The 18,111-nt window shown below is 42.2% G+C and overlaps 1 protein-coding gene across 38 annotated transcripts in view; it reads left to right on the top strand.

Moving 5' to 3' along the window:
* LOC100113758 (AP-3 complex subunit mu-1) overlaps positions 1-18,111 on the top strand; it is an 835,720-nt gene that overhangs the window by 741,449 nt on the left and 76,160 nt on the right. For 37 of the 38 annotated variants that reach the window (XR_004228391.1, XR_004345113.1, XM_032601272.1 and 34 more), the window contains 2 exons: positions 7,430-7,543; positions 7,640-7,819. The exons of the other annotated variant lie outside the window; for it this stretch is intronic. Coding sequence is in view for 35 of the 37 variants with exons in the window: in XM_032601272.1 (XP_032457163.1) it covers positions 7,430-7,543; positions 7,640-7,819 (294 nt within the window). In the remaining 2 variants the exon portion in view is untranslated. The remainder of the gene's footprint in view (positions 1-7,429; positions 7,544-7,639; positions 7,820-18,111) is intronic. 38 annotated transcript variants of the gene reach the window in all.

Raw genomic sequence — 18,111 nt, 5'->3', positions numbered from 1 at the left:
TGCGGAGAGAGCGGGCGAGCGCATGCGCGCGCCGCCAGGGGCGTATCTTTTTTGCGCGGGATTGGGGCTCGCGAGCACGTGCCAGTAAGTTCTGACAGCTTCTCCCGAGGAACCGGTCGACTTTTGCATCTTGCGTCTACACCTCTTGGATTTGCGTGCGATTAAAGTCGTCACTCACGTCCTTTTCAGGACGGTCGACTCTACTTTTAATTCCGTGCGTCGCGTATTGTGTGCGAATTACGAGCGGTGTGCTGTGTGTGTGTGTTTTCTTCGTGTGTTGGGACGTCGGCCACGTTCGAGTTTCCTCGGCGTGCCGATCTCCACCCGGCGATCGCTACCTACGCGGCAGGGCTGAAAAAGTCTGTCCGTGGTCCAGGATAGGTTCCCTCGAGACGTCGAGACGTCCTGCGACCGAGGAAGGTGCATCCCACCCACGTGCGGCCAGGGCTTTACGTCGCACCGTCCACGTTTCGTTCTGCGAACAAGGTAGGAGAGCTCTCCAGCGTGCGAAAGGTACCTCGTGGCGAATTTAGCGTTTAGTCATAATTGCGTTTTTCTCTCTCTCTTTATTTGGTCTATCCTAGAGTCAATTTGCATTGTATAATTTCATTATTTCTTCAATAAAGCTATTCGCTTGTCCCGGCTTTTCTCTCTTCTCCGTGAGAGTTTTTACGCCGAGACAAGTCGTCTCTTTCCCGTGCAATTCATTGTGTTTTTATTGCGTTTGATTTATTCACCTAACCTTCCCTCACTCATTCCACCATTTTAGTTTAAAACATATAAATATATATATATAGAACTCAGTAGCTTTTTTACATGGTGCCCCGGGTGAGGAGTGAGTGATTGTTGGGTGAAAAATCAATAACTTCAAAAAGCGGCCGTTGTTAGCGAGCGCGCTAGGACCTCGTGCGTCAACTTGGCGCTGCGGCGTTGTGCCGTAGGCTCGCGACGTAAAACACGTCGATCATCACACTCGTGCCGCGTATTCTGCTATTATTTTGACTTCTCTCTTCATAGGTGTGTTTGTTCTTTTCCCTCGAGCATTATTAATTTCAGATTTCCATACGAGTGCAGTCTTTCGAATTTTGTTTTTTTTTTCTTCTTCTCTCGTTCGTCCTAATTGGTTTAGCAGGAAGGCCAGTCTACCATGGCTCCCTCAGCGCTGAAGAAGATGACAGCGTCACAAAAAAGGCGTTTGGCGGAAATTAGGGGCTTGCATAGCCGGTTGTTCGCTAAACCATGGGCGTCGCTCAACAAAAATATACTTCAGGCACGCATCGATGCTGTGAAGCAAATCTGGGATGAGGCTCGAAAAGTTCATGCTGACATCGTCGCTAGGGATGATGCTGAGAGAGATTTGTACGTCACCGAGGACGAGTTCGGTACTCTTGAACAGGCGTATGAGGAGGTTCTCGACGAGTTTTTGACTTTGCTGGCGCAGTTTTAGTTAGCTGATCAATCCACACTTGCTGGTGGAATTCTAAATTCTACTTTGTCAGAATTAGGGCTCACGAAACTCCCCAAAATTAATCTTCCTTCGTTCTCAGGGAATTATGAGGATTAGGCAAGTTTTCGGGATAATTTTAGGATCATGGTTCATGATTTGCCTCGGATTGCTGATGCCACTAGACTTCAGTATTTGAAAATGTGTTTGACCGGCAGTGCAGCCGATTTAGTTAAAGATGTGCCAACCACTAACGCTAACTAGATATTTGACGGCTTTCATGGAGCTTCCTCACCTCAAAAAGGAATCAGCTGAGGAGATACGCTTCTTTATTGACGAAGCTAAGCGTATCGTTCGTGCTTTGCGGGGACTGAAGATGCCAGTAGATCATTGGGATGTTTGGTTCGTGTTTCACTTGTCTGAGCGCTTAGATCCAGAGACTCGCAGCAGGTGGGAGTCCTTTCTTAGCGAAAAGGAGCGGACAACAGTCGAGGCGGGAGCAGAGGCAGTGCAGGGGGAAGCTGAGCAGACGTACACTCCAGCAACCTTCAATGAGTTTGTCGAGTTCCTCGAAACAAGAGCTCAAACTCTGGGCATGCTTGCTCCTGAGCGACGTGGTGAGAAGCGGCCGGCTCCTCCGTCTAAATCGGTTCAACCTCGTAAGATTTTCCATGCTAGCCCTTCGCAGTGTCCTCTCTGTGCTGAATCCCACGCTCTTATGCGATGTCCTCAGTACAAAGGCAAGAACCCCCAGGATCGCCAGAAGGAAGTCCAACGGTTGCGGCTCTGTTTCAGCTACCTGGGACATCATCGAATGAATTCTTGCTCCTCTTCTGGTCGTTGTTCGGTATGCAAGCAGAAGCATCATTCTTCTCTTCACGATTCTAGCAGGAGCAGTCAAGTTTCACCGTCTGCAGCACCCAAGATCAACCAAGGGAACCTTGGTAGCGGCTCGGCGGTGGTGCTGCACGCAGCTAAGTCCGTGAAGCCTTCAAGGAAGATTCTGCTCGCTACAGCTCGTGTGTTGGTAGTAGGTCCAAAGAGCAAGGGCACGCATGTTCGGGCGCTCTTAGATCAAGGCTCAGAAGCGTCATTTGTGTCCGAGGCCATTGTGCAGTTACTTGGACTGCCTAAGCGACGTATACATGTGCCACTGTCTGGTCTTGGAGCTAGTGCAGCTGGCACTGCTCGTTCGATCGCTCCACTCACTCTTAGATCAGCTGTAGATTCGGGCTTCCAGGTCGAAACTGAGATGTTGGTTCTTTCTAAACTCACGTCGCTTCTTCCTTCCTATGAGGTTAGTGAGGATCTGGCGAAGGAGCAGTTTCCAGACGTCACTCTTGCTGATCCTGAGTTTGCGGTACCGAAGAAGATCGATATGATCTTAGGGGCTGATCTTTATGGTCAGCTACTCCGCTCCGGGGTCAAAAGATCCGCATCGTCGCAACTCGTAGATCAGAATACTGTGCTTGGTTGGATCGTTTCTGGGCCAATGGATGCAGGGATGTCACGGCGGGCGGCAGAAGCTGAGGTTCACCCTCCAGTCCAGGCGCTCCACTGCGCTGTCCAGGATGATTTGGATAAGCAGTTGCAGCGGTTTTGGAACCTCGAGGAGATCGTGGCGCCATCCATCAAGCTGAAACCGGAGGATGAAAGATGCGAGAAGATCTTCACAGACACTCACCGGACGGACGCACAGGGTCGGTTTGTGGTGAATTTGCCTCTGAAATCCGATCTCCCTTCCGTTGCTGCAGAGTCTAGAGGGATAGCTCTTAGTTCTCTTTCCCATTTGCATCGTCGTTTTTCACGTGATTCGAAGCTTGCTGAGAAGTATCGTGAATTCATGGAGATGTATGAGAAGCTAGGGCACATGACACGCGTGCCGCGTTCGGAGATACCCAAGTCTGACGCTTGGTACCTGCCCCATCATCCAGTGGTGCAAATCCTTCTCTTGTGGTGGAAGCTGAGAGTTGTGTTTGACGCTTGTCGCCGTACCAAGGACGGGCACGCGCTCAATGCCTTCTTGTTAGCAGGGCCTTCGTTGCAAAATGATCTCGCCTTGATTCTCTTAAATTGGCGTAGGTATCATTTCGCATTCACTGCTGACATAGTCAAGATGTTTCGACAGATTCAGGTGGATCCAGAACACCAGGATTACCAGAGGATCGTCTGGTCGCCCGACGCAGCATCTGAACCGGTCGATTTCCGTCTGACTACTGTCACTTATGGGACGGCTTGTGCTCCTTATTTAGCAATTCGCACTCTATTGCAGTTGGTTAAGGACGAGGGTCATCGCTTTCCACTCGGAGCTCGTTGCTTGGTGTCGGAGACGTACGTCGACGACACTTTCGCAGGGGCTGATGATCTTTCGGTTGCAATTCAGAAGAGGGTCGAGCTTACCAAGCTGTTAGCTTCAGCGGGAATCGAGCTGGACAAATGGGCTGCAAACCATAGGGAGCTGCTTCCAGAGTCAGCGCGTCAGGTCTCGGAGAAGCAGATCGGCGAGGACGAGTCGGTCAAAGCCTTAGGCGTTCACTGGGTTCCATCGCAGGACTATTTCAAGTTCAATGCTGCCAGGGTGGAGAGCTTGTCTGCAGCCTATACGAAGAGATCTGTCCTCTCGAACATTGCTCGCTTATTCGATCCCTTAGGTTGGCTTGCTCCAGTCACCATCATGGCAAAGATCCTGATGCAGGATATGTGGATTCTGAAGTGAGATTGGGATGTACCTCTACCAGCCGAGATTCGTGAGCGTTGGTACGAGTATTGCAAGGGTTTATCCGCATTGCCTTCCTTGTCGATTGAGCGTTGGTTAGGTGGTACGGCTGATTGCTCTTACCAGATACATGGGTTTTCAGATGCTTCCTCTCGCGCGTATGCTGCGGTTGTGTATCTGCGAATCGACGAGGGCAACCGACATTTCGGGGTGTCTTTATTAGCGGCTAAGTCGAAGGTGGCTCCAGTGAAAACGGTGAGCATCCCCAATCTGGAGTTGTGCGGCGCAGCGCTTCTTGTCAAGCTCATCCAGCATGTGACCAAGTTAGATTTTCTGCAAGGGTTACCAATATTTACCTGGTCTGATAGTCAGATCGTGCTTATGTGGCTCCGCAAGCATCCATGCCACTGGAAGACCTTTGCGGCCAATCGAGTTTCGTTGATTCAGACTCACGTTCCGACTAAGGAGAATCCGGCTGACTTGGCAACGCGACGAGTTCAGCCGGGGGAGTTGGCCAACAGTACTCTTTGGTGGCAGAGCCCGGCGTGGCTATCTATGCCTCCAACAGAGTGGCCTCAGCCTGCTGGCCCGGTTCGGACTAATCACGTTCGCCCAAGATCCGAGGAATCTGAGATCCTGACTAGATTCTCGTCTTTGACTAGGCTTGTTCGTATCGTGGCGCTCTGCAGACGCGCTCTTGATCGAATTCTGAACAGGAGAACGCCAACAGAGAGCTCTTCGCCCTCATTTTTGACCACTGCTGAGCTGTCCTCAGCTCGGGTGGCAATCCTTCGTCTAGCACAGACAGATGCGTTTGCTGAGGAAATCAAGCTGTTGAGATCGGAAAAGAGACTGCCGAAGGGCAATCGGCTCAGCAACTTAAACCCGTTCTTGGGCAAGGAGGATGGACTCTTGCGTGTAGGAGGTCGATTGGCTCACTCCGGTCTCTCTTTCGATCAAAAACACCCCCCGATCTTGCCACAAAACTCTGCTCTGAGTTTGTTGTTCGTACGACACGCTCACCATCAGTGTCTTCACGGTGGTCCCACGTTGACATCGAGCATTCTAATGCCTCAGGTATGGATTTTAGGTAGGAATCGGCTGGTCAAATCGACGATTTGCGCCTGCGTGCCCTGTCAACGGGTTAAGCCTCACTCTGCTCAACAACTTATGGGTGAGCTCCCTGCCGATAGAGTGACGAGTAGTAGGGCCTTCTCTCACTCTGGACTTGATTATGCTGGTCCCTTCCAAATCCGGATGGCGAAAGGTCGTGGGAATCGCTCTTTCAAGGGATACATCGCTCTGTTTGTCTGCTTTGCTACTCGTGCTATTCACTTAATGCTCGTTAGTGACTTGACTTCAGCGTCGTTCATCTGTGCGTTCCGTCGCTTTGTAGGGAGACGAGGCATTTGTGCGAATTTGTACAGCGACAACGGTACAAATTTTCAAGGAGCTGATAAGGAACTCAGGAGTATGTTCCAGCGTGCCTCAGCTTTTTACAAGGACGTCGGCGCTGTTCTTGCCAACGATGGAACCAACTGGACGTTTATTCCTCCTAGCGCACCCCATTACGGCGGTTTGTGGGAAGCAGGTGTCAAGTCGGTGAAGCATCACTTGAAGAGGGTTGTCGGCGAACACACTCTCACTTTCGAGGAGTTTTCTACAGTCCTGGTTGAAATCGAAGCCTGTCTCAATTCTCGTCCTCTGGGTGCGTTGAGTACTGACGTCAACGATCTAAGGGCGCTCACTCTCTCTCATTTTCTCAATGAAGGAGTCTCTGTGTTACTTCCAGAAGCTGACTGTCCAAAGTTGCCAGAGAATAGGTTGTCTCGATTTCAGTTGCTTCAGCGCATCCGAAACAACTTTTGGAAGCGTTGGTCGACAGAGTATTTACTCCACTTGCAAGAGCGGGAAAAGTGGAGGGATCCGTGCGAGAACTTTTCGGTAGGTCAGCTGGTGCTGGTGAAGGATGATCGGTACCCTCCATCAAAATGGCCATTGGGCAGGGTCGTTGAGGTACACCCTGGTTCAGATAGTCTAGTGCGAGTCGTCACCATCAAAACAGCCACATCTTCTCTCCGACGACACGTTGCTCGTCTTTGCCCTCTGAGGTTAGAGGAGAAAGCGAAGTGATCGGTTCTTTCGACTTTCTTAGGGCTTGATTCGTCCGTCGGACGAAGGAGGGCGGAATGTTCGGGTTATGTATGACCGTTTAGCGAGATTTGAATTTCGCGCCGTAGAGCGTCGATCGCTGCGGAGAGAGCGGGCAAGCGCATGCGCGCGCCGCCAGGGGCGTATCTTTTTTGCGCGGGATTGGGGCTCGCGAGCACGTGCCAGTAAGTTCTGACAGCTTCTCCCGAGGAACCGGTCGACTTTTGCATCTTGCGTCTACACCTCTTGGATTCGCGTGCGATTAAAGTCGTCACTCACGTCCTTTTCAGGACGGTCGACTCTATTTTTAATTCCGTGCGTCACGTATTGTGTGCGAATTACGAGCGGTGTGCTGTGTGTGTGTTTTCTTCGTGTGTTGGGACGTCGACCACGTTCGAGTTTCCTCGGCGTGCCGATCTCCACCCGACGATCGCTACCTACGTGGCAGGGCTGAAAAGGTCTGCCCGTGGTCCAGGATAGGTTCCCTCGAGACGTCGAGGCGTCCTGCGACCGAGGAAGGTGCATCCCACCCACGTGCGGCCAGGGCTTTACGTCGCACCGTCCACGTTTCGTTCTGCGAACAAGGTAGGAGAGCTCTCCAGCGTGCGAAAGGTACCTCGTGGCGAATTTAGCGTTTAGTCATAATTGCGTTTTTCTCTCTCTCTTTATTTGGTCTATCCTAGAGTCACTTTGCATTGTATAATTTCATTATTTCTTCAATAAAGCTATTCGCTTGTCCCGGCTTTTCTCTCTTCTCCGTGAGAGTTTTTACGCCGAGGCAAGTCGTCTCTTTCCCGTGCAATTCATTGTGTTTTTATTGCGTTTGATTTATTCACCTAACCTTCCCTCACTCATTCCACCATTTTAGTTTAAAACATATATATATATATATATATATATATATATATATATATATATATATATATATATATATATATATATATATATATATATATATATATATATATATATATATATATATATATATATATATATATATATATATATATATATATATATAATTCAGTAGCTTTTTTACAATTTATTTAAATTAAAAATTCAAATTTGAGCACAAAATAAGATCTTTCATGTTATTACCTTAATCAATATCTTTATAGATTGATTGCTGTATCAAACTAAGTGGTATGCCAGATCTAACGCTATCTTTCGTTAACTCAAGATTATTTGATGATGTTAGTTTTCATCCTTGTGTTAGATTCAAAAGATGGGAGGTACGTAGAAGACATTTTAAAATTATAAAACCATTAATATTTTATTTTTTACAGTATCATATTATAACACAACAGTAATTTAATGTTTTATTTTAGTCAGAAAAGATACTTTCTTTTATACCTCCAGATGGAAATTTTCGATTATTATCATATCATGTCGGTTCTCATAGTATAGTAGCAGTTCCTTTATATGTGAAACATAATATAAATTTGAAGGAAGCTGGTGGTGGAAGATTAGATATAACTGTTGGGCCAAAACAAACAATCGGAAGAATTGTAAGTAAAAAGTGTCTCTATTTAATTAGTACTATTTTATATCCCTCGTAGGAAATTCTGGCTAATATGGCCACGATATGTCCCTGTCAACAGGCGACAGTAAGTGGGCATAATATGCTATAAAATTATGGCCAACGTTTCAAGAATGTCAACCTAACCTTGCACACATTTATGCATATGTGCAAATATATCCACTTGTCTTTATCTCAAGTGCTGTAGTTTCAATTCTCATGTAAACACCCATGTGTAAATTTTTCCCCCGGAGCCATGGACTTCGGTGTGGATCAGCTAGCAAAGACAGACAAGCAAAAATCGTTACGCTAGCCTGTATCTACGTAATAAAATAAGCATCTACATCACAAATTAAACATCTTGCATGAATACACTGTACATAAGGGAATATAATGATAGATACTGCTTGCGACTGACTGGAACACTGAGTTGGGAGAATATCTGTCAAGATCAAGAATTTTACACTTCATTGTTGATAATCTTGAACTTACAAATTTCATCTGATGTTGTTTCTAATATTCACACTTACATAAAACACGCATGACAGAGTAGTATACATATATGTTAGTAAGTTTTAAGTTTGATTATATTGTAAATTTGTATGCATGAATATTCAAGGTTAGGTTACTACTCTTAACACATTACCTTGTATTTTCAAAATTTATTGTAAAATCCATTTTTAAACGTAAATGATTTTAAAATTTATTGCGTTAAAAGAAATTTTATTATTAAGATAATGGATTTTAGGTTATAAACCCATTGGTGGAGTCAAGTACTTAAAATAATGTGGGCATATTATGTTGACATATTATGCTAAGAAAATATGGCCAATAGGTATTCACCGGCCATATTTCTTATGGCGTATTTTCTACGAGAGATTATACTATTAATTATATATATATATATATATATATATATATATATATATATATATATATAATATAATATAGTAATATAGTGAATGTAAAACCACTGATTAGCCATTATATCATGTTTGTTTTGTTCATAACTTCTAGTAGAAGGTCAGACCCATTATTATGAAACTCCACATCTACTTTTTCACTATAAACAGGTATCTTTCTACTGTAATAAGGTGGTCACAGTTAGGATCAAACATTCAGCTTTTTCTATTTTAAGGTTTAAAATGCAAGTCAGGTAGCCTCCACATATATACAGGGCTTTAAAAGTATTTTTACTAAAAAATTCAGACGATTTCACAATAAAAGTATGGGGGTAGTTTTCGTTAAAAATGCATCTCTTATACGCTACAAATCATTGAAAATAGGAAAAAATGCAAAAATTGCTTGAAACCTCAACTTTGACCAACTAGTACTCGATGTCAAATGAAGGGAATTGCGCTGAAGTTTTCAGACCAATACAATACACATGTTGGTATCAGTAGTCGTGAAATGTCCCAGTTTATAAGAGCCAATTTTGAATGTTAAACCACTGATTAACCATTATATCATGTTTGTTTTGTTCATAACTTCTAGTAGAAGGTCAGACCCATTATGAAACTCCACAGCTACTTTTTCACTATAAACAGGTATCTTTCTACTGTAATAAGGTGGTCATAGTTAGGATCAAACATTCAGCTTTTTCTATTTTAAGGTTTAAAATGCAAGTCAGGTAGCCTCCACATATATACAGGGCTTTAAAAGTATTTTTACTAAAAAAATTCAGACGATTTCACAATAAAAGTATGTGGGTAGTTTTCGTTAAAAATGCATTCTTATACGCTACAAATCATTAAAAATAGGCAAAAATTGCTTGAAACCTCAACTTTGACCAGCTAGAACTCGATGTCAAATGAAGGAGTAGCGCTGAAATTTTTTTGAAAGTCAGGTACAACATATAGAATATATATATATATATATATATATATATATATATATATATATATATATATAGAGTTGGGCAGAAATAAAAATTTTCATCTTCGATTTCACAGACCAATACAATACACATGTTGATATCAGTAGTCGTGAAATGTACCAGTTTATAAGTGTCAGATTTGAATGTAAAACCACTGATTAACCATTATATCATGTTTGTTTTGTACATAACTTGTAGTAGAAGGTCAGACCCATTATTATGAAACTCCACATCTACTTTTTCACTATACATAGGTATCTTTCTACTGTATTGAGGTGGTCAGAATTAGGATGAAACATTCAACTTTTTTTATTTTAAGGTTTAAAATGCAAGTAAGGTAGTCTTTACATATGCAGGGATAATAAGTATTTTTACTAAAAAATACGGACAATTTCGCAAAAAAAAAGTATGTGGGCAGTTTTAGTAAAAAATGCATCTCTTATACGCTACAAATGATTAAAAAAAGGCAAAAAATGGAAAAATTGCTTGATACTTCAACTTTGACCATCTAGAACTCGATGTCAAATGAAGGAATTGCGCTGAAATTTTTTTGGGAGTCAGGTACAACATATAGAACATATATATACAGTTTAGGCGAGAATTAAAATTTTCATCTTCGATTTCACCGACCAATACAATACACATGTTGGTATCAGTAGTCATGAAATGTACCAGTTTATAAGTGTCAGATTTGAATGTAAAACCACTGATTAACCCTCTACTACAAGTTATGTACAAAACAAACATTATATCATGTTTGTTTTGTACATAACTTGTAGTAGAGGGTCAGACCCATTATGAAACTCCACAGCTACTTTTTCACTATAAATAGGTATCTTTCTACTCTATTAAGGTGGTCACAGTTAGGATCAAACATTCAGCTTTTTCTATTTTAAGGTTTAAAATGTAAGTCAGGTATCCTCCACATATATACAGGGCTTTAAAAGTATTTTTACTAAAAAATTCAGACGATTTCACAATAAAAGTATGTGCGTAGTTTTCGTTAAAAATGCATTCTTATACGCTACAAATCATTAAAAATAGGCAAAAATTGCTTGAAACCTCAACTTTGACCAGCTAGAACTCGATGTCAAATGAAGGAGTTGCGCTGAAATTTTTTTGAAAGTCAGGTACAACATATAGAATATATATATATATATATATATATATAGAGTTGGGCAGAAATTAAAATTTTCATCTTCGATTTCACAGACCAATACAATACACATGTTAGTATCAGTAGTCGTGAAATGTACCAGTTTATAAGTGTCAGATTTGAATGTAAAACCACTGATTAACCATTATATCATGTTTGTTTTGTACATAACTCCTAGTAGAAGGTCAGACCCATTATTATGAAACTCCACATCTACTTTTTCACTATAAACAGGTATCTTTCTACTGTAATAAGGTGGTCATAGTTAGGATCAAACATTCAGCTTTTTATATTTTTGGGTTTAAAATGCATGTAAGGTAGCCTTCACATATGTACAGGAATTTAAAATTATTTTTACTAAAAATTCAGAAAAGTTCACAAAAAAATGTATGTGGGCAGTTTTAGTTAAAAGTGCATCTCTTATACGCTACTAATCATTGAAAACAGGTAAAAAATGCAAAAATTGCTTGAAACCTCAACTTTGACCAGCTAGTACTCGATGTCAAATGAAGGAATTGCGGTGAAATTTTTTTGGGAGTTAGGTACAACATATAGAACATATATATACAGTTTAGGCGAAAATTAAAATTTTCATCTTCGATTTCACCGACCAATACAATACACATGTTGGTATCAGTAGTCATGAAATGTACCAGTTTATAAGAGCCAATTTTGAATGTAAAACCACTGATTAACCATTATATCATGTTTGTTTTGTATATAACATCTAGTAGAAGGTCAGGCTTATACTAAAACTTTACAGTTACTTTTTTACTATAAAACGGTATCTTTCGACTGTATTCAAGTTGTCGGCGCCTGGATTAAACATTCAGATTATCATATTTTTAGGTTTTGAATGTAAAACCACTTATTAGCCATTATATCATGTTTGTTTTGTACATAACTTGTAGTAGAGGGTCAGACCCATTATGAAACTCCACATCTACTTTTTCACTATAAATAGGTATCTTTCTACTCTATTGAGGTGGTCAGAGTTAGGATGAAACATTCAGCTTTTTCTATTTTAAGGTTTAAAATGCAAGTAAGGTAGCCTTCACATATGCAGGGATAATAAGTATTTTTACTAAAAAATTCGGAAAATTTCGCAAAAAAAAGTATGTGGGCAGTTTTAGTTAAAAATGCATCTCTTATACGCTACAAATTATTGAAAACAGGCAAAAAATGCTTGAAACTTCAACATTGACCAGCTAGTACTCGATGTCAAATGTAGGAATTAAAATTTTTTTGGAAGTCAGGTACAACATATAGAACACACACATATATATATATATATATATATATATATATATATATATATATATATATATATATATATATAGAGTTGGGCAGAAATTAAAATTTTCATCTTCGATTTCACAGACCAATACAATACACATGTTGGTATCAGTAGTCGTGAAATGTACCAGTTTATAAGAGCCAATTTTGAATGTTAAACCACTAATTAGCCAATATATCATGATTGTTTTGTACATAACTTCTAGTAGAAGGTCAGGCTTATTCTCAAAATTTACAGCTACTTTTTTACTATAAACGGGTATCTTTTTACTGTATTGAGGTGGTCAGAGTTAGGATGAAACATTCAGCTTTTTCTATTTTAAGGTTTAAAATGCAAGTCAGGTAGCCTCCACATATATACAGGGCTTTAAAAGTATTTTTACTAACTTCGATTTCACAGACCAATACAATAGACATGTTGGTATCAGTAGTCATGAAATGTAACAGTTTATAAGTGTCAAATTTGAATGTAAAACCACTAATTAGCCATTATATCAGATTTGTTTTGTACATAACTACCACTGAAATCATTCGAAATATGCCACTGCAATATTTCATGCTGTGTGGGTACCGTGCCGCATTGAAAGTACTAAAGATCAATGAAATTGAAGATAGTGCAGATAAATCTAAACCACTGTGAGACAGCACAGTACCTACTCAATCAGTATGTCCGCGAGAGAGAGATAGACGTAGCTATTATGTGCGAACAATATAAGGATCTAGACGAACCATCGTGAGAAATGGACACGACGGGTAAAGGAGCGATCTGGGCATGTGAAAACGTTGCTTACTGTGATAAAATAAAGGTAGCAGCTGCTACACTTCACCTAACGCTTCAATCGAGTAGTTCGAGCAACTGCTAGATCGGCTTATATTGGGGCAGCATAAAGACTAACCACAGAAGACGAGTACTCCTGGATTTGATCCTATTTAACCAAGTATGCACCCACACATTTAGAAGAGGAGACGCAGGCTCTATTGTCGACCTGACGGTTGTTAGTAGCACCCTTATTGGCTCAGTTGATTCATAGACAGTAAGTTAGCACTACACACATAGTGATCACGAGGCCATAATAATGAAGGTAGGAATATCAAAAAAGGGACATAGCGCGAGTACAACGACAAATAGATTTAGTTGGAAAATGAAGGATTATGATAAGGAGATGTACCTGTGAGCACTAGAAGAAATGCAATTATCTGGAACGGCGAACAGCAAAGCAAAGCAGGTGACGGTAAACATCACCCGAGCATGTAACGCTGCCATGCCTCGAAGAGTGTCATGCAGTAGACGACCACTAGTATACTGGTGAAACAAGAAGATTGCGAATGCATGTAGCGAGTGCCACTGGATCAGAAGACGAGAACAACGGACGAGGAAGAAATACTATAAAACTGGTATAGGCTAGGAAATAGTAGATGCCTGCATACAAGAAATGAAAGATGCTAAAAGGAGTCTTAAGAAGAAAATGCAGAAACAAACAACGGTGCTTTAAGGAATTACAGGATGAGGTCGAACAAGACCCTTGGGGTCGACCGTACAAAATAGTAATGAAGAAGATTAAAGGAAGCTACGTGCCTCCACCTAAATGCCCAGAACTATTACACCGGGTGACCACACTGTTCTCCAGGCAACTGGAAGAGCCGAGTGTGATCAAAAGAGGTTTAAATGAAGAGACTATCCTACCGATCACGATTGAGGAATTTTTAGCCGCCTGCAGAAGAGTAGGAAACAACAAGGCCCCAGGGCCGGATAGCATTCCCAATATTGCATTGAAGCATGCCATCCATGTTCACCCAGAGGTCTTCGTAGACTTGTACAATTCATGTCTAGAAGAGGGAACATTTCCCACAAACTGGAAAAAACAGCGACTAGTGCTTCTGCCAAAAGGAAAGAAACCACCCGAGGAGTCCTCATCATACAGACCACTCTGCATGCTGGATACCCCAGGTAAGACCCTCAATCGCATTATCTGCGTCAGAATAGATCATTTTATAGAAGGAAAAAGTGGATTAGCGGAACACCAATATGGCTTCAGAAAGAAGCGTTTAACCCCGGACGCAGTTAGTCTAGTGATTGACACTGCACAGACAGCGATAGACGAGAAAAGATGGAAGGGAGGAAATAAGAAGTATTGCGCCATAGTTACATTGGATATCAAAAATGCCGTACGGTATCGGACGATGCTGCCTGCATTATAGCAGGTATGCCACCGATTGACCTCTTAGCGTTGGAAAGAAAGGACGTATTCGAAGCTAGGAGACGATCGTGTGACAAAAGCCAGAAGAAGATCTGGGATCCCGCAAGAAAGAAGACGATGGCTGAATGGCAAACAAGATGGGACGCTAGTGGCAAAGGGCGATGGACTTATCGCCTTATACCAAGGATAGAAGACTGGATCTGAAAAAGGCACGGGGAAGTTAACTACTACCTCACGCAGTTTTTGACCGGGCACGGATGTTTCTGGGCGTACTTGCATCAGTTCAAACTAGACGACCATCCGAACTGCCCAATATGTTCGGATGCAACAGATGATGTTGAGCATGTCTTTTGCGAGTGCTCACGATATCATCAGGAGCAAGAAGATCTTGAGAGTTATCCTCAGATCAAAGTAACTCCTGAGTCAATTATGACGGCGATGCTGACCTCAGAGGATGAATAATGCGCAGTCTGCAACTATGCAACAGACATTCTCAAGAAAGTCAAAAAGGACAAAGAAGACAGAAGAAGACGAAGATGCTGAGTACGTACGTGTGTATGTGCGAAGCAGAAAATACAGGATGAATATAGTGATGACGACCACATCAACCAGAAGCGGCCAAAAGCTTTTCGATCCCCCCCCCCCCCTCCTCCTCCCCGCGAAGCATTGCTTGACGGTAGTACCGCGGGGTTCAGGGGCATAGAAGAGGGCTAGGCACCTTTACCAAGGGTCGATAAAGGCAAGAAGGGCGTTTCTTTTACGGCTGGGTGTTTTTTCACCTGACCGTGGAGGGAATGGGTTTAGTAGGTGGGAATTCGACATACGGCTGACATTAGGGATGGGGCTGTTTCGACGACCCCATAAACAAGGTCATGCTTTGGTCTTTCTAAGATTCTCCCTAATACCACTTTCTCCGAGAGAAAAAAAACAGACACACACACTAGGGGGGTTTCGCCTGCTCGCTCCGCTCGCCCACTCCCAATATAATTAATTTGACATTTATCTGAATATCAAAATAGGTAATGAATTATTTATACATCTATTGTTTCCACAGCACCCACGAAGTAAATAAAAAGGCGCGTTTTTTTCTCTGTTTACATTAATGTTATGGTTTATTTAACTTGATTTAAATATGTTTGAATTATGTATTTTATTCGTTAATATTTAATACTTTCATCACTTTTATTCAAAATTATATAAGTACATAAAAATTTCAAAAGAACTCCATATCGCCACACAGTGTAAAAATTCAATTTTTGTGGCCAAAATATGCTTGACAAGCTGATTTGCAATGATTCCTAATAAAAAATTGCAAAATACTTGTCCGATGAGTTCTGTTTGTGTAGAACTGCTTATATTTAATAACGCGTTACATACTCTATAAGAAAAATAGAAAAAGTTACAGCATTTGTTTGATAACACAACCCCACAATAAAAAAAAATTGTAAGTCCCAAAAACTTGACCACGGTACTTATATGTTTTTGGGATCGCTGAATCCGAATCCAGGGTCATTATAGTCCCATAAGGTTATATTTATGGTCAGTTCAAGGTTAGTTCAAGGTCATGGACGTAAAGAGAGTGAAAAAAATAGTTATGAACTGAAACAATGCAAAAGGTAATGTAAACCATAAAGCAAAGAACAATATATATGCAAGTACAATCGTATCCTTTAAAACTATATCATAGTTTACTGCTCCTTCATTTACTTTAAATTTGTTAGAAGTATATGCAATTCAATAAAATACCCGTAAAAATATTAAGCCCATTACTCTTTTTTATGGTAACGAACTATTTGATTGTCAAATGATCTACGAAGTGGATTACGCTTCCGCTTCTCCGATGTTGATGGTAGATCTCTTTTTAACGACCAACAATAATCTGCTAACATATTTACGCCCCATCTTCCTTGGTACCTGCGCTCCATTTCCTTGATATCTTGGTGAAATCTCTCTCCCTGCTCTTCGCTGCAATCACCTAGGTTTTCTGGAAACTCACCAACATGCGAATATAAAAAGTGTAATTTTAGATTCATTAGGCAGTCTTGATTTTTGTAACTATTTACTAAATTTAAAACTATTTGTTCGTAATTTGGGCTCTTATGATTTCCAAGAAAATTTGTAATTACGTCCTCTAAACATAACCATGCTTCTTTCTCCGTATCATTCATTTTCGTAACAAAAATTTCATCATTTATCATCTTACGAATCTGAGGGACATCGAAAATTCCTTCATTTACTTTAGCATAACTTAATTTGGGAAAATGATTTCGCAGATACTTAAAGCAGCTACCATCTTTGTCTAAAGATTTTACCCATTGTTTCATAAGTCCCAATTTAATGTGCAGAGGTGGTATAAGAATTTTTGATGGACGCTGGAGTAGCCCACGGACGTTAGCCGTCGGTGCAATGACGACTCCGTGCAATGCAGCCAAGTCACTCGCGTATACAAAATGCACGGCGAGTAGAGCTCGCCGCCCTTTCTTTGCGCACAGAGTTGCTCAACTGCCAACAGCGACGACGATGCCGCGGCTATATCTTAGTCTAACCCTATCAAGTCCGCAAACGGAAGATAGGAAGGACGGGGTTCGTAACAGCACAACGCGAAAACTTGTGAATAGAATAGTTGCATATATTGATCACTTTAATTAGGTATTCGTAATAAATGCATCGTAGAATCAACAACATTGTATTGTATTTTCTGCTATCCTGTTTGCCTGGGGTTCCCAACCTCGCCTGTCGGCGCCGGAGCCAGAGTGGCTTCCCGGTGCTAACAGAAAGAGCATTACTCGCGGTAATAGCGCCAATGCGGCCCAGCAGAAACCCTGGGTCGCTGCTATATCGGCAGAACCGTCGTGCCTGTTGCTGGTGACGGCACCAGGAAGCTTCGCGAAGTCCTTGGGAATACGAAAGGATCCTCGCGCGATAGCCACGAGCCCGCAACTGACTGTTGCGCATCGTCGTCGCGCATCACTCTCGCGAGAACAGTCGTACGAGTAGGTAAGCGCCGAGCCGCGAGCATATAAGCCGCGATAGTATATATAGTCGAGCAGTGAGACAGCGATAGCCGCGGACAGAGGAAAAGTGCGTGCGAGACTCGGCGAGAGAGAGCAGCGCAGCTGACTCGCGTACAGTTGGCGTAAAGACGCATCGATACTCCCGAGCGCTGCTGGAAAATATCCCGCGTCGCCACTAGCAGTCCCCGTACTATGCGTTATCGTCGTGAATGACTGCGTTATGGGGCGTCAGGATGAGACTATAGCGCCAATTCGTAATTGGCGCCGCGGGACGCCATAAATATTCATTATGACTCGCGTTCTTTCGCGCGGGAGAAAAAATATATAAAAGGCGTTTCGAATGCGTCTTTTCCGGGACACGCAGTGTCTTGCACCGCGAGGAAGCTTCCTTCTCGTTCACTCTGTCGTCAACCCTGGAGCTGAACAGTTGGAGAAGTTGGAGTAGTCGTGAAGTTGTACGCCGTAGAGTCGTCGAGTCGCGAGTTCGGAAGTATCGCAAGTGTTCGACTTAATCACGCCGGAACGAAGTTGTCGCAAGTGAAACCGTAGATCTTGGTATTTTGGTGTTCTGAAAATCGCGTAAAATAAGCTCACGAGCGAAGCAAGTTGAGTATCGCATTGTTGGGACAAAATGTCGAGAACTAAATGATAGACTCGCAATTCGAGACGCGGAAGTAAATAGCGACGTCGGAAAACAGAACATTCCTGAGTAGCGCCGGCGTCAAGCCATTGCGACCAAGG

This window comes from Nasonia vitripennis (assembly GCF_009193385.2).
Source record: "Nasonia vitripennis strain AsymCx chromosome 1 unlocalized genomic scaffold, Nvit_psr_1.1 chr1_random0004, whole genome shotgun sequence".
NCBI classification, from domain to species: domain Eukaryota; kingdom Metazoa; phylum Arthropoda; class Insecta; order Hymenoptera; family Pteromalidae; genus Nasonia; species Nasonia vitripennis.
This window is presented reverse-complemented; position numbering and strand designations above follow the sequence as displayed.